The sequence below is a fragment of the Lygodium microphyllum genome, chromosome 2 (genome assembly GCF_053477565.2).
Source record: "Lygodium microphyllum isolate KBCC chromosome 2, Lygodium_microphyllum_v1.1.10, whole genome shotgun sequence".
NCBI classification, from domain to species: Eukaryota; Viridiplantae; Streptophyta; class Polypodiopsida; order Schizaeales; family Lygodiaceae; genus Lygodium; species Lygodium microphyllum.
Genome location: NC_141136.1, coordinates 27,675,229 through 27,693,326, shown reverse-complemented (window position 1 = coordinate 27,693,326; position 18,098 = coordinate 27,675,229). Strand labels below are relative to the sequence as shown.

General features: G+C 44.4%; 1 protein-coding gene across 2 annotated transcripts in view; it reads right to left on the bottom strand.

The window, feature by feature from the left end:
• Window positions 1-18,098, bottom strand: part of GCR1 (G-protein-coupled receptor 1) — a 91,208-nt gene that overhangs the window by 24,234 nt on the left and 48,876 nt on the right. For both annotated transcript variants that reach the window (XM_087691976.1, XM_087691975.1), the window contains exon 5: window positions 10,953-11,054. In XM_087691976.1, the coding sequence (XP_087548102.1) occupies window positions 10,953-11,054 (102 nt within the window). The remainder of the gene's footprint in view (window positions 1-10,952; window positions 11,055-18,098) is intronic.

Genomic DNA, 18,098 nt, shown 5'->3' with positions numbered 1-18,098 from the left:
CAGGACCACAACTCTAGGCCTAACTTCTTCACCGCTCATATAATCCCAAAGATTCTTTGCAATCAGCACATTCTTCATCATGAAGGACCAGAATGAATAGTTGTTACTATCCAACCTATCTTCCTTGGATACTGTAGTAAAGGGTCACGCACGAAGATTGAGACAGTAGATGTTCGTCAGGCGCGGAGAGATAGAGAGTGAGATAGAGCAGAGTAGAGAGTGAGCACATTTATAGGTACCATGACGAGTGTGTACCTTTAGGTTTTGTAGATAGATATATGAATGTAAGTACAAGTGCTAAGGGTGTGTTCACACCTGAGCACATTTATTTCTTGTTGTCCTGTCTGTCCATTGCTTCCTTGAAGCAAGACGGTTCACCACAGTCTATCAACATAACATAATCAGTCACATTGTTTGCACCAGGAATAAATCTATCAGGTTGTTTAACAACCCTAGATAATCTCCTAACCCAATGGTCATTGTTTGCTGGCTGTTCTTGCAAATTTCCATTTTCAGCATACTGTCCTGGCATTTCAGCCTACAAATCAACATTAACAACTTGTTGTCCTGGCTGTTCCTGCACATGTAGTAGCTCATTATCATGGGCAATAGCTGGCTGATCATTTCCAGCATCATTTTTTGCATTTATAGGTTCATTTCCAGCAAGTATTTGCTGCTGTACAGCGGGCACATTTTGTTGTCCAAAAGGTATTTCTTCCGGAAATACAACCCTACGAACCTCCTCTGTCTTTTCGGGCTGTTTATGCATGCGATCTTCCCGGAAGATAACATCATTGCTACGTATTACTTTCCATTTCTCGGGATCCCATAATCTATAGCCCATTTCACCCTCATCACCATATCCTAGGAAAATGCACTTACAGGACTTTGGCTCAAGTTTACTTATCATTTCCAGCATCATTTTCTACATTTACAGGTTCATTTACAACAGGTATTTGCTGTTGTACAGCGGGCAAATTTTGTTGTCCAAAAGGTATTTCTTCCCGGAATACAACCCTACAGACCTCCTCTGTCTTTTTTGGTTGTTTATGCATGCGATCTTCCTGGAAGATAACGTCATTTCTGCGTATTACTTTCCTTTTCTCGGGATCCCATAATCTATACCCCATTTCACCTCGTCACCATATCCTAGGAAAATGCATTTATAGGACTTTGGCTCAAGTTTGTTGTGTTTTTCTTTACGAATGTGCATAAAAGCCTCACAGCCAAACACTTTCAAATGAGCATATGAAAGTGTCTTGCCCGACCACGCTTCTTGGAGAACTCACCCCCCCAAAGACCTATTTGGTGACCGATTAATCAAGTGAACGGCTGTCATAACAACCTCTACCCAAAAACCATGGGGTAATACAGTATGAGACAGCATAGTACGGACCTTAGCATGTATGGTCCGATTCATATGCTCTACAATTCCATTTTGGGGTGGATTATGAGGGGCATTGAGCTCCCTCTTTATCCCTTTGTTGTCACAAAATGCATGAAAGGCCTTGGACACATATTCCCCACCATTGTCAGAGCGAAGACACTTAAGTGTCTTATCTGTCTCATTTTCAGCCAATGCCAAGAATTTTTTAAACTTGTCTAGCACTTCATCCTTGCTATGAATAGGATAAACCCATACCTTCCGTGTAGCATCATCGACAAAGGTGACAAAATATTTATTTTCCCCTAAAGATAATCCTAGCATTTGACATACATCCGAATATACTAACTCTAGAGGAGAAGATTTCAAAGAAATAGACTTTTTGTGAGACGTTTGTGCATGTTTGCCATAAATACAATGATCACAGTGCTCAAAATCAGCACAAGGAAAGCAAGGCAAGTAACCCAAACGAGAAAGCACTTTCATTCATATTTGACTCGTGTGTCCCAATTGGCCATGCCACAAAGAAACACTTGGCTGCTCGGTTACGACAACAACATAGTCACGCACACTAGATACATGAAGTGGATACAAAGTATCACTCTTGCAACCTCTGGCAATCACTCTAGATCCCTTACAGATCTTCCATTTTGCCATCACCAAAGGTGGTATGAAAACCATCATCATCTAGCTGCCCTGTGCTAATCAAGCTCTTCTTGAGCTGAGGTACATGCCATACATGCTTAAGTGTAAAGACAGAGCCATGCTGAAATTGTAACTACACACTGCAATACCTGCAATGTCACATGCATAGTTGTCCCCAAGATAGACAACACCATGTCGACCCCTTGTATAGTCAGAGAACCACTCACGATGAGGGGTGAGATGAAAGGAAGCTCCTGAATCGAGAATCCAAGTATGCATGTCATCATCTGTATCTGCAAGTAGAGCATGTGCACCAAAGTGTGAAGAGACAAAGAGTACGTCACTCCCACTATCACTGTCATGAGTGACTACATTCACCTCTTCAATTTTGACACTGCTCTTCTTAGGCTGATTGTTTTTCTTCTCATCCTTACTATCATCTAGTTTCTTGCCCTTTCCTTTTTCTTTCTTCCATTTGTAGCAGTCATGTTTAAAGTAACCCTTCTTGCCACAATGATGGCATTCAACATCTTTGCCACGTGATTTACTATGTCCCTTGCTATCATATTTGCCTTTCTAGTGTGATCTGCCCCTAGTATGCAAAGCACTGGAAGACTTACTGGATGCATTGTTCTACCGATTCATTCTTCCATGAGTAGAGTACTCTCTACATCAGCATACAAAAGGATCACATTAGAATTGCTCATAGCAATAATTCCTCATCAATCATGAACTTCAAGGCAATTAGCTGGCTGAAGATGGAGATAAACTCACTCAAGTGAGTAGACATTGTTGTACCCTCTTTCATACGCCAATCCATAAGCTTTTTCAGCCAATACACTTTGCTTGCAGCACTCTTCTGTGCATACAGTTCTTCCACTCTAGTCCGTATAGCATATGCAAAATCCAAATCTTCAATGTTAAACAGCAAGGCATCAAAAATCAATAGCTCTATGGTTGAGCGTGCAAGCTCATTTAACTCATCCCAATCGTCCTGTTCCATAACTACGAGCTTTGCCCCTTGTGTTTTGATCGACTTTGCCTGCTTTTTTTGCAACAGGATATTGTAGCACTATTTTTGCCAAACTGCAAAGTTATGTGCTCCTTCAAGCTTCTTTATGTGCATGAGATTACTGATGTCACTGCTGCCAGCTATGATTTTTAGCCCAAATGTGACCAAAAAAATCAGCAAATGTAGGCTCAAAACTGTCACCCAAGTGACCAAGGTACAAACAAGTACCAACCAGCAATAAATAACCACGTAGAAGCACGGATTTCAGATCTGTAATTAAATTTTCAAAAGCACCAAGCCATGTGCTACAGCATTATCCAACTGATCACAGCTGGTCCAAGGGCATATGCATCACACTACATGAGAAATCCCAAATTTTAGTTGCAATTTCTGTTGTACATGTACCACGGGCATAAAATTTGACACGAACGGACAAAAAGCCCAAAATTTTGTGCTCAAAGCATCAATCACACATCTGCATTTTCTCTGTCATGCATAGGACAAGTAAATTTTGCCAAAATAGAGCAATTTCAGCAAAACCCCCAAATTTTACCAAGTGTTGATGTCCAAATTGCATTGCTGCACAGATTTTGCCCAAACTGCAAAATCCCCAAATTGCACGGGGTCCAACGTGCATCAATGTCGAGAAATTGGGTAACTTTCAGCCCAATTTGTGCATGTACATGAAAAGCCCCAAATGTCAAGGACAAAATGTCACAAAATTCCTGCAATTTCTGAGTCAGATATCACTATTGCATCTTGCTCGCACCAAATCTGAACAAATCCCCAAATTTTCCAAGTCCTGCATGCACTAATTTTAGTGAAATTGAAAGAATTTCACTAAAATGTGAAATGCCCCAAAATTCCCAAGCAAATGTGCACTGACTTTGCAATTTCTGAGTCGGATTGTCCAATTCTGCGTTGAGATCCCCAAATTCGGGAAAAACCCCAAATTTCTGGCTCAATTTTGCACAGATCTGAGATTTTGTGTTTGCGCACGCAAACCTTGGTTAGAGGGGGGAATTTCAAAAGATTTTGAAGAAAAAAAAATTTGATGACGGGTCCATTGACCCGTCAGTCGTGCACCATAGCCCCTCCGCCGGTTCCAGTCCGTCGCGTGCCTCCCGTCGCGCATCGTCGGCGTCCGCTGGTCCCGCCACACTGGTCGTCAGTTGTTGCCCGTTGCGTGGTCACCGTTCAGCTCGCCTACAGTCCCGTCAGCTCACCTGCCTGTCGACTTGGTTTGCCTGGTCGCTTGCAGTTCGTCGCTGGTCATGCCCCGCTAGTCCAGCTCGTCACCTACTCGCCCAGTCAGTCAACTGCTCACTGACTTACGCCTGCTTGCGCTTCTCCTCCAGAAGCGTGCACTCCTCCTGGCTCACTTGTCAACTACTGCGACCTGACACTCCTTGAGAAACACGAACACCGTTACCAACGCTCTGATACCAGTTTGTAGTGAAGGGTCAGGCACGAAGATTGAGACAGTAGGTGTTCGTCAGGCGCAGAGAGACAGAGGGAGTGAGATAGAGCAGAGTAGAGAGTGAGCACGTTTTTAGGTACCATGACGAGTGTGTACCTTTAGGTTTTTAGATAGATATATATGTGTAAGTACAATTGCTAAGGGTGTGTTCACACCCGAGCACATTTAAAGGCACAAGGGCCTTTATTCCCAACAGATACGTAAGAAAATACATCACCTCCATGATTTTCCATAATAAATGATGCTGATCAGAGAGCAAAAGAGCAATGTCTCAAGCTGGACCAACCTAGAAATCTCAGAATTTCCAGAAATTACAGCAAGCACTTTGCTGTAATTAGCAAATTGAAGCACACTCTGTCAAAATTGTCTAAAATGCACACTGTACAAGGTACAATAAATGCTCAGCAGCAGCACTGGAGATGTAAAAGCCCCAAAATGCTCAAAATCAGTCTATTTCAGACTGAAGCTTTACTACATGTGCCAATGTCTGCTCAATACCAAAAAGCCCCAAATTTTCTGACCCGCTTCCCAAGTAATCTCTACAGATACACTCCTCACGCAAAATCCCGTTGTTTTAATTCAAATTCCTTTACCTCAAATGCTGGCTGTCTCAAGCCTGGTGGAGCCCTACTACAACTACAAGAGTTGCAGTAGGCGGAGCTGGCATTTGCAAGGCTCCAACAGCTGGTGATCCAAGCACAAGGAGCAGCGCTGCTGAGGCAGGGCCAGGCATGCAACGTGAGGACGTGGCAGGTCTGGAGGAGGCGGGCGACAGGTCACAGCTGGTGGGCAGTAGGTCGTCGGAGCTGGCGAGCAAGTCGCAGGCGGCGTCCTGGCGCAGGGGGCGGGCTTCCAGGCACAAGAGCAGCACATCGAGGCTAGGGCGGCTGTGCCGATGGCGGGCGACACTGGGACGACTCCTTTGGTAGCAACAGGCTTGCCTGCTGGCTACGCTCAAGGCTTATGAGTGCAGCTACTGGTGGAGCTGCTAGCCTCTGGCAGGCTTCTTGTGCAGGCAACCGAAGCTCCATGCAGACGTGGGGCTGAATGCCAAGGGGATCAGCTGGCCACAGTCCTAAGCTGAGCTAAGGGCCAACTCTAATACCAAATGTGAGAACACGAAGAGATCAAAGCTCAAGTAAGAGTGGAGTAGACAGTGTAGAGTGTGAGAGCATGACACCCAATGCAATAATCTCAAATGTAAGGTGCAAGTACAAAGTACAGCCCTTAAATCTTAGGGTTGTAATAGGGTGTTCACACCCGAAGTGTATGAAACATGATAAGTGCCTAAAACTATGTAACATAGGCACATTAGATAAAAGGAAAACATCTAGGGGAAAAAACCTCTTGTACGGAGAGTAAAAAGTGCCCCAGTGTCCTACTGAAGATCACTGACACTCCTCTGTGAGCATAGGCATGAGTCAAACCCAACAAGTTGAAGACTACCCATCGCATTGGTATAGAAAAAGTAAAGGACATTCCCAACTACCTAGAGGAGAAGATAGTCATCCTACAACATGCTTTACAAGCAGATGTCTATACCTATCATCCGACACGGTCTAGCCATGCCTCATCTAGAGTGAGAGAAGCTCAACTTCAACATGCAACTGCTTCTATCTCCATAGCTCCAGTGGCGCGGATGATGATGATGATGATGATGATACCTACTCTTCCTCTAGCAGTAGTACTAGTAGCCCTAAGGAGAACAAGGCACAATACATACCTTTGGATGATGCTCAATGACTCTCATTAGATGATGAATCATGATTCCTGGACTTGTTCTTAGTTGATCGTGTTTATGGTTCATTGGCATTTTCATGAGAGATTGTGATTACTTGAGTCTTGATACTTATCACTAGTGACCGATACATGATCATTCATACATGATACATCATAGTTGTATTTATTTTTTACGTACTCCGGTCTGTTTATCTAGTACTCTAGTTTTTGAGTCTATATGACATAATACGAGTCTATGACTATTCACTATTGAGTCATCAATCTTAACATGTGTCATCATCATTCATGGGCCATGGCATACTGAAGTTTTGTATATTAGGTTGTAAGTTCTAACTCTTAAATCTTGATTTTGAAAGTTTTTTAAACTCATGGATTATGATTTTACAGTCTTACTCTCTTAATTCTTTGGTAGAATCATGTACACTTGTCAAATCTCTTCTAAAGTCACATGTATGCTCTATATTGTTGAGGAATTTAAGTGGTTTGGTGTAGATGTTCAACATATAAATGGTATTACCCATTTATATATGTCTCGTGTTAAAATATTCCTAGAAGTAGACATAAAATCCATTTTCACGTCTCACCATTTCAACCTCGAGCCAAAACTGCGTTTTGCGACTTCGAAACGCGTTTTTGTTTTGCCGTTTCTGAAACTCCAAGCAACTATGCTTCTTAAAGGCAAACCTATGCATTTAACCAACAATGCAACCCTCACAAGCATGGGGAGGTGGAGTATTCAAAGTAGGCAAAGCATTAACCACCTAGCACCTTTGAAGGGTCATGAGACTACCAAAATGCATGTGCACATATCTAGCATGCCATAACTCTACATTTTTCATTGCAAGAATGAGTGTGTCAATTGAAATTGCACTGCCAGATCTCTTCACTTAATCATCCAAAACAAAGAGACCTTTGTACAAAGTGCCAAAAAGCCTCAATGCATAATCATGCTCTCTGTCACAAACAGTGCATTTTTCATCCTTAAAGATGACTTGAAATCCATTTTTGTTAAAAGTACACAGTGAAAGCAAGTTCTCAATAACTCCAAGCGCATACAAAACATCCAAAAGTTGAAAATCTATGTCATCTACTGCCGTAATCAACACCTCACCAATTCCACAAACTGCATGAGAAGTGTTGTTGACAGAAGATACCTTCTTATTAGAAGGGGCTGAATACAAGAGAACAAAAATGTCCTGGAAGTCATATGTCCTAATGAACCACCGAATGTAGGGACTATCATCAAAAGTGAGTACATCTACATGCACATTCAAGCCGCTATTTACCCTTTTATAAGAAGAGTGTAGATCCCAAAAAGGCTTTCTCGGTGCCATCCAAGAGATTTGGGGCGCCACTCGACTTCATGGTCTACATCTCTCCTTCCACTAGGTGCCCAATCTTCCACACCTTCCAAGCTGCCTCTTGGGGTGCAAATTCTCTTCCTCCACCTGGCGACCATCTCCACCATCTGGCATTGGATTGTACCTATGTTTTTGGTTGCAAATTCTCTTTGTCCACCTAGCGACCATCATCTCCATTTGGCGTCAACATGCACCTACGTTTTCACTACAAGATCACCTCTCTCTACCTAGCAATAGTGGTGTCCACCTCGCATCAGCCTCTCAAGCTATGTTTCACAGCCTAGCATCTCCTTGGCATCAACAACAGCTCCGACAAGCACCTGCCACCTCAAACACTTGCATTTTTGCAATTCTTGCTACATCAAGGGCTAGATTTGCTCATCTGGCACGCCGTCTTGATAATCCTCATCTTCCAGAGTATGTGTTCATAACTAGTGATCTTCTCCCTCAACTCGATGACATCTGAGGATTGTGTTTCGCTCCCTTGACAATCGTCCTTCATCTTCAGATTACTTCAACATCCCATTGTTCGAAGGACTACGTTTCGTGCCTCCATCGTGCGAATATGTCTCTTTGGCTTGCTTTCACAACAATCATTTCTTTACATGGTATTAGAGCCAAATGTGCTTGGAGAGCCACAAAGATCCTCTGGGTTAGAGAAGGCAAAGACACATTGCCAGTTCCACATCATCTTCTGATTTCCCCTCTTATTTCTACTATATTATCAAGAGATATCCTTCTCTTCTTCTCCCTCCCACCCTCCCTTTTCCAAGTTGACACATCAATACTATGGCTTCTCCTAATGGACACTCCACCAAGTGCTACTGCTGCAGCAAGAACGGTCATACCACCGAAGACTATTGACTTCAACCTTTGCTCCCCACACCACCGGAGTATATACGTCCACCACCAAGCACTCCTTGAGCCGCATCTTCCTTTTGGGCCACAAAGGCGGTTCTGTATCGACTAGTTGAGTACTACACTCGAGGCAAGAAGACACATCCGATCCACACTAACTTCTTACGAGAAACAGGAGGATCATTAGGTCCCACAACCTCCTAGAGATTGCTGCAATGTGCTATGGAGGTTTCCCCCACCTATTTCCAAGTCCAATAGCTACCACAGCCACAACCTGCAGGTCCACAATCTGCTGAACCGAGAGATAATGATAGTTGGATACCTTCTTCTCATCACTCCGCTCCCTCTAGAGATAGAGGCTGTTGGACTCCTTCCTCTTCTTCGACACCACAGTTCACTCCATTGAGAGACACTAACTATTGTCCACCCCTAGCTCCATAGGAGCTATCTATTACCTTCTCTCTGTTGGATGGTTCTACGGACAACTTTGATGCGGGCATCGAGGAGATTCTTTGAGATTCCACTCCCTCTACTCATGTTTTGGGGGCCAACTTTGGGAGCTACCTAGCTTCTATTCCATTGGAGCCCCATATACCTTCTCCGACACCACCAGCGGCCTTTCCTTCATCTTTCAATGTTTTGGAGGCCATGATCCATGAGTTTCTTGATTCTCTATCTCTCTTTGAGGGGAATTCAACGGGGATTCCAAGGAGCCAAATCTTGCTTCTTCTGAGGGGAACCCCATTCCTTCAGCTTCAAAGGGAATCCCTACTCATCCTACAGTTCTTCACACACCCTTTACCCTCTTGTAGTGGTGGCATCTCTATGCCATCTCACCCATTGGTTCCCTTTCCCTTACTTCCCAATGATACCCACGACCTACAGGTTCTTCCTTATTCGGGGCTTTGGATGTCTCAGCCATAACTTGGTGGCTAAGCATGTATATACCTTCCAGCATAGAGTAACCTTTCAAGTTACCTTCCAAATCAATTCATCCTATCTACTACTCTTCACTATAGATTACCTTACAAGTTGAATATTGGGATTCCAGGTTGATCTTCTCTCTCTCACTCCTCTTTTGTGCTCCCTTTTGGGCTTGAGAGGAGGTGTTGAGAAACCATATCATTCACTACAGTTTCCCTCCATTTCTATTTTTGGTTTCCATTTACAGTCCCAAAAAGGCTTTCTAGGCACCTTCTAAAATAGTCGGGGCACCACCTGAGAGACTTCAGTGGGTGACACTCTAGATAGTTTATGCCTATATATACAGCATTGACCCCACCCATTCATTTATCCCACATTCATTCCTTCCAACGTTCTCTCACACTCTTCCTCTCCACTGCTACTCACACCCTACCCAAAGGATATTGTAATTCGTGGTCTACATCTTTCCCTACACCAAGCACCCTATCTTCTACAGTTTCCAAGCTGCATTTCGGGCTGTAGATTCTCTTCCTCCACCTAGTGACCATCTCCACCATTTGGCATTGGATTGTACCTACGTTTTTGGCTGCAAATTCTCTCCCCCACCTAGCAAGCACCATCTCCATTTGGCATCAGCAAGCGTCTATGTTTTTGTTGCCAAATCACCTCTCTCTACCTAGCGACAGTGCTCTCCACCTGGCATCAACCTCTCAAGATGTGTTTCATTGTCTGACACCTCCCTAGCATTGGCAACAGCTCACACAAGCACCTACTACCTCAAACACATGCATTTTTGCAGTTCCTATTCCACCAGGGGCTGGATTTTCTCACACAGTCTTGTTGATCCTCATCTTCCGGAGTACGCATTCGTAGCTGGTGATCTTCCTCCTCAACTCTAATGGCATCTCAAGACTATGTTGTGCTACCTCGACAACTATCCTTCATCTTCAAATTACTTTGACATCCCACTACCTAGAGGACTATGTTTCACTCCCTTCATTGTGCAGATTCTCTTCAAGTGCTACCACCTAATCAAACAGGACAGTGCAGTCATCCTCAGAACTTCGGCTCCGCTTTATCAGCTTCATTGTGAAAAGTTGCAGATGAGGCTTCATGGGAGGGTACAAAGGTGTTGATAAAATTTATCAGAAAAATGTAAGAGGCTTCAACATGCCAGCATCAGAACAAGGCAATGACATTTTGTAAAAGCATTTAAGGACAGCTACATAAATCAAGATGCTCATCAATCTAGGACTGAAAAATGCCTCCAATCTAAATTAAAGGTGATGTGATGCAATGCCTCAATTCTCACCACTACAAGGTCGTTATGTTCAAGAAGGTCAACTATAGTCCTCCAAAACTTATATTCATCTATTCCTGTTACAACTACATGGAAACATTCATGTAGGTTATACATGCACAGAACTAACTGCAGAAGAATAATTTCTTTTTTCAAAACTGATCCAAGACTCACTTGAGAATCCAAAGCATCCACCTAGCCTGAAATTTATAGAATAATTTAAAGGCTCAAGAGTTATAGCATCTTACTCGAGTAGCATAATTCAGCATTCGAATGACTTGAAAGTAAATTATTCCATTGAACAAAATTGCTCCCCATAAAGGGATGTAGAAAGTCAAGAAACGAACCACCTACAAAATGGGTCAATCCATAAAAGTTTACTGTCCTGTACCAATGAAAAAGTAGTGCATCATCAGAAAATAGTATATTACACATCATGCACCTAATGCAATGCACAATCTAAAGTTTACCTCTGTTGAAAAAGTTATTTGCAAACACACTCAAACATAGAGCCACCAGCCTTAGGTGTTCCTCCTATATTCATTGAATTTCACAATTGGACTTTGGACATTTGTAGTCTTCACAAATGGTCATATGATGATAATAGTCATACTTTGATTGTACTCTATGATAAGACATCATCCCAGCTGTACTATATGTGAAGGTCTCATCAGCCATTCTGGCCTTTTGCAAACATTAATATACCTTCCTCCCTGCCTCTCCCCCCTCTCTCTTTTTTTCGCAATGGGTAATTATATTAATTACAAAAAAAGCACAAGATAACAAAGTTACAAAATACAGAGTGGCTCTAGGCCATCATATATGAACTGGATACAAGGAATTCAGCAAGCACAGAAGGATGAGTGTACAAGAGGCCCCTTGGGACTAGAATAGACACAAAAGATCAAGAACTATGATGGGATCACTGTTGGGCCTTCATGGCCAATGTCTCCAATACACCATCACGAAAACTGCAAAGGGGTTGGGACACTGATGGTCGGCCCACAAAGAGAAGGACAAATCTTCACGGTGGGAGGTAGAACCTGGATATTTGCAGTCCCAAAGAGTAATGACTTGACCAACAGCATCAAAGGCTAGCTGAGCTGGAGGGTCATGAGCACGGTGATGACTGGCTCACTTGCCGCTCCAGCTGCTGTTTTGATGGTTGTGGATCCTTACCAATATCAAGATGTTGAGTAGAGGGCGCATCCCAGGATTTATCTTGGCAACAAGACGAAGTGTGGAGAGGTTACCTTGAAGAAGAAGGCAGCTCAGTAGGCATTGTAGACACCACTATTTCCTTTGCTTTTCCCTTGTTGCAGCAGGCTTCTATCCATTCCTACAGTTCCATTGCTGATGAAGCAGGTGGCTACTTGCCTTTAGACTCGGCTGAGAAATCTGTTGTTGGGCAGAAGATGAAGGCTTATTTTGATCTTTGCTTGGGTCCATATCGATGGGCTGATCCACCTGGAGGCTCTTGTGATCAGGGCATTCTGCCATGAAGCAACCCAATTGGGCACACAAAAAACAATGACCTGCAAAAGTACCCCACTTGAACCTAAACCAAAGAGGCCGCATACCATTACAGTTGAGGCATAACCAATTAGGCCTCTTTCTAGTGGTGTTCCACAACATACACAAACGATTAAGGTTGGCTGCCTTGAGACTCAGGGGCACCAACACATGGCCTACTACAGCCATTGCTTCCTTTAGAAAGGTCCAATAAACTGCCAAGCAACTCTCCACTTCCACCCATACCAGACATGCCTGCTTAAGCAAGGATTGGAAATTGGCTATTGGATGCCAGGAGACAATGTACACTAACTGTTTATTACAAAAAAGGGGCTGCTAACTGAGAAGATCATCCCATGCTGAAGGAGAAAGAAGCACCACCTCATAGAATCCATGCTGACCAGCAAAGATATCTTCCACACAGTCAATCTAAAGGATAGATCTTAGCCATTGATGGGTCCTAGCAAGCACAGGAATCTGACAGGCTAAGAAGACAATAACCCCGCACTCATGGAAAGCCAAAAAAGAGTGAAGAACCTCCTGAGCATGCATGTGTGTCCAAGATCTCTTCCTCCGCACAGGCTATAATAGCTTGATGGTTGTGCTCGACATATTCCTCCAGAAGAGACTTTGCAAACTCAAGCAACTGATTCCAGTTGGGTTCTTGCAAATTTGTCAAGGAGAGGCCACTTGAGCAAATGAGCGAAGCAGAGATTCACCCATAGTAGAGCCCTCAAGGGCAGTGATCCATTATAGTGGTGCTTATTGCATTCGACCAATGGCTAGACAGCGGGGGGGTGAAGCCAGCTCAGCAATACATGGGACCATATCCGCATCTTCAGCATCTTCCACTTCCATAGCCGGAGTCACAAGCTGTTCCATATTCGGCATATTCCACATATCCTAGCTTGCCATCAGGAAGTGAACACTCTCAAAATGGTGTGCTCTTCAAAGGAAGTTGTTGTGTTGCCCTACGCAGCACAAGCCCCACAGGCAAGCAAGTGAATAGGCCTGCAGGGCAAGCCGTCTTGAGTAGCAAGGCAATTGTTACAAGACAGGGACAATAGATAGATAGTACAAGCATGAAAGTAACGATTGCAAATTGGTTCAATGTGATAGCTGGTGGCGTGCAAGCTGGTTCAAGGCAGCGTGAGGATGCAAGGCGAGATGGCAACAAGCTTCTAAGCAGAAGGGTGCAACACCTTGCAGGCCTGCAGATCGAAGACAAGCTTCAAGGCGACACATAGGGACCCTCCCTCCCTCTAAGGGCCTTGATTGATGAGGGACAATCAAGAAGGCAAAAAATATATTGTTGTTTTGTGGATTTCCGCAAAGAGAGTACGAGTTCTTGGAGGCATAACAAACTCAATGTCTAGCACAATTGGTGTAAAGCAAGGCTGTCCGCTCTCTCCTTTGTTGTTTGGATTGTACATTAACGAGATTTCAGATTACATACAAAGAGGGCTGGTATGGGAGCCAGCTTGGCTAGGGTATTGATACCAATTTTGTTATATGCAAACAATATTGTGCTCATTTCCAATTCACTCAAGGGGCTACAGCAACATCTGGATGCACTGCATCTATGGACTTTAACACCTCGGCAGCTTGGGTGACACGCTCAAAACACTACTTTATGTATGACGGCGGTCAGTCTATGGAAATGGTTAGACAATATGTATACCTTGGGGTCACTTTCAAAGGGCCATAGTTTTCAGGGAAGGAGACTTCAGAGGCAAGGCTTGCACGGGCATATGTAGCTTTGGGCACTCTAGAGTGACAGTGTGCACACATACAGTTCCAAGAGCCCCGTACCAAATTGTGGCTCTTTGACACTTTAGTTATGCCCACACTACTCTATGGAGCAGCTATTTGGGGCCCAAGCCTTTATCATACTAGACGGGCACCTCTCATGGATTGTGATGTACCTGAAGCACAACATTATGATGGCTGGGAACATATGGAGAGACCGCTGGTCATGATGATGGCACATATGATAAGGGCAAAAGCCTCAGTACCACAAGAGATCATTTGACCAGAATTGGGTGCACCATCCATTGTAGTTGAGGCACTATTCGAGTCAATCACCTTCCTCCACAGGATATGGCAGCTCCCTAAAGTTTAACACCCTAGGCTAGCTCTGGAGTCTTCAAGACAGCTTGCAGCAAAGGGAGATAGACTATGTTGGTATGCACACATGAACACATGGCTGAACTTGCATGGCATAAATATAGACATATTGCCACCATTCGATTACAGTCTTGATTGTCCCACTTTGAGTCTCAGCCGTTTAGAGTTGAATAGAGCGATCAGAGCAGAAATCACTAAAGTGAAGACAGAGAGGACTTGGTCCAAGTCCCCCTTTCCCATTAGGCACGAAGATGGCACAGTACCAATGTTACTTCTTGCAAGTTTCCCATGATGGTTTCATAGTGAGGCCGAGCTATATGGATGCTCAGCTATCTCAAGGGCTTAAAGTTGCTATTGGACAAATCCACACCTCATCACATTAGCTGATGATTGAGACAGGTCGATGGAGCCGTGTTGCAACAAATGAGAGGATGTGCTAGCTTTGTGGATGGGAGGTAGAGACGGAGGAGCACTACATTTGCAAATACACTATATACTATGATATCTGAGGACATTACCATTGCCTCTTTAAGGAGGGCTTTGGACCATTGAGACGGGTGATGGACTATGAGGACCAAAGATGTCTAGGCCTTTTCTTATTGGAGCTCCAACGGCGCAAAGCAATATTGTTACAAGATCAAAGGCAACCCTAGTCACATCCACCCCTCCAAAGAGCAGTAACAGGCTTTTTCAGTATAGCTAACCCGACGGCCACTACCACCTAGACACTACATCTCCTACTCATAGGCGCCATCAAGGGGCATCATCAAGTGGCATCATAGTAGACAGAGCTACAACATTATGCAGAGCACAATGCCCTAGCGTTCTTGCTCGCCAACGCAGGCATGCTCATATGTGACACATTCGCGTCATGATTGTTCCTTACTGACGAAGATTACCATGTTGAGTCAAGCAGGGGTAGCTTGCAAAGTCTTGGTGGATTCCATACACTAAGAATGAGATATTCTAAACTCTTTTCAATTTCTCAGTTTTTCATATTCTTCATTTTCCATTTCAATTTATCATGTAGACTTGGATAGAATTTTGTTTTCTTCTCTGATAAGAGATAATAATGCCAGTTGTATTAGTTATGGTCTCATAGGCTATTCTGGCCTTCTAGAGATGTTAATATATCTTTCTTTCTTTCTCTCTCTCTCTCTCTCTGCCCCACCCTACCCTCTCCCTACCTCTCGCCCTACAGCAATCCCCTGCTCCAGCCCTCTCCTTGCTTACCCGACCCTGCCCCCCACCCTATCTCTCCCGACCCCGCCCTATCTCTTCTGCCCTCACCCTACCTCCGGTCCCACCTTGCTCTCCCAACCTTGCTTCACTCAACCCCGTCTACCTGCCCACCTCCCATACATTTCACCCGACAAGCTCCCACATCCAACCCGACACCTTTTCACCCTTCCCTTGACAACCAACCTACCTAATCTTCTATCACCACGTGTCTACCTATCCTCTTGCCTCTAGACCCGCTTGGCCTGCCTCACCTTCTATACCCAACTAGACCCGCCCTACACACAGCCCAATGCTACACATGCCTGCTACCTCCCTGCACTTGCTCAACATCTCCAGTTCTAGTTTGAACAAAATGGCATTCTTGTGGCTGCCCTAGACCTAAACAAACAGCAAATCTCCAAGATACGATGGGGTCCCCCAAGCGAAGGCCAAGTATCCCCAACATCCAACAACCGCACGAGAGAAAAAGAGGGGGAGAAATACTCGACATTTGGAGCAGCATCGACAGGGTGATGAACTCCCACATGAAGAAGGGCCTAGAGGCACTTCACGACATATGCAAAATGCAAGATCAAGATATGGGAAATATCAAAGAGATGATGGCATCTATGTGTCATGAAGCCATACAACAAATCAAGGAAGAGATGGCTAAGAAGGTGCAAGAGTGGAAGAGCAAAATATACAAGGAAATTGCAGCACATTTCACCTCTTGGAAGACCGACATTGAAGTGTCTCTCCAAGAGAGAAATAGGGTGATTGAAGAACTCCGAAATGAGATCACAAAATATCGGAACCAGCTTGACCTCCTCAAGGAGGAGGAAGGGGAAATCACTAAAGCAATGCCCAACAATGTGCAAACTGAAATAGATGAGCTGAAGACACACATGACAAAGGAGATTAATACATGGGCGACCATCATGAAACAAGCACAAGTGGAGGTGGCCGAAAACTCCAAATGGATCGAGGTGGCAAAGAAGATGCCAACAAAGAAGGAAGAGATCATGAATGCAGCACTTAAAGGAGAAGAGAAGGAAAATTAGAGCCTTGCATGTCTAGGTGGTCGGACGGAAAGAGAGAGACAGCCCTCTGGAAGATGCCAAGAGCATATGTGGCAAAATGGGAGTGGAGGACCCCTTGATGGTGGAAAACCATTGGAAAGCCATGGCGTTTAGGGAAGGATCTAGGAAAGGGCCAGCCCCTTATCGCCAAATTTGTTGATTTAGAGTCACGACGAGCCTTCCTCTCCAAAAGGAACGCTCTCAAAGGAGAAAAAGTATATCTTGAGGATGATCTCACACCCGCCCAAGTAGCTCACCACAAGGAGTGCATGTTGCAGATTATGGAGGCCAGCAAAGTGGGCAAATGGGCAATATGCATAGACGGGCACATCACTATCACAAATCGGGGCCAATGACGAGGCGCGGCCTATGAGACACATTTGAAGTTCACAGTGTGGAACTATATGGAGCCATGAGGACGGATGCACGGCTATTCCAAGAAACCTTCACTAACAAGGACATCATCATATATATAGAGCACACCAAAGTCTAGGCATGCACTTGCCAAAGGGGACACGACAGAGATGAGGAAGCTCGCTTCATGTGGGTCTAAATACATACACATTACAGAAGTGTGCTACTTTGTTCAAGCACATTCTCCATATGCACTATAGATGGAAGAGTAACCATAGTTACCATTGTATGAGGATATTATGCATTATTCTAGTATTGGAGATGTCCTTCTAGCAAGGGACTTTGATGCATGCACAACACAAAGACAGGTTTCCTTCTTCGAGACTGAGGACCGCATGTATAGAGAGATATCATTAGAGGAGATGGGGCTCAGCCGGACATCACAAGACATAGCTGCATGCACAGATTATGGTGACCACCTCCTACCCTTGGAAGGCACACACGGATTAGCCATCAACTTAGATAGATGGCCTGGATCGGATGCTCTCACATGCTTTCCACACAAGCATGCATCCAGATGTAGAGGAGGGGCCCCTTCCAAAGGATCTATACAAAGACCAAGAACAAGCATGGTGGACTACCTCCTAGGGCCCTTATCCTTCATCCCTGACATACAATCCTTCACAGTGTCCCCTCATTCACTAGTAGTGGCAGCCAACCATGCCTACCTACAATTTACCATCACCTGCAGATGTGATATGATCCCTCCAATGAGCAAACACCCAAGATTCCCCAAATACCACTTCACCAAATTGACAGCAAGTGCCTACTTGGACCATCTATATTGGAGCTTGCAAGAGATGGACCTCCACATACCCTTGGAGGATTTTATGGCATAGCTTGTTGGAGCACTTCACACCTCAACTGCCATGTATTTTCCCCACACATGCACCCATACCACCCCCAAAAGCAAGAATGTCCCACAAAATACCTAGTATGACGAGGAGTGCAAGGAAACTGGACTTCGTCTACAGCAAGGCAAAGCATGAGAGACTACACACACAACCAAACGCACTCGATCTTTTGCCACCTAGTGCATGC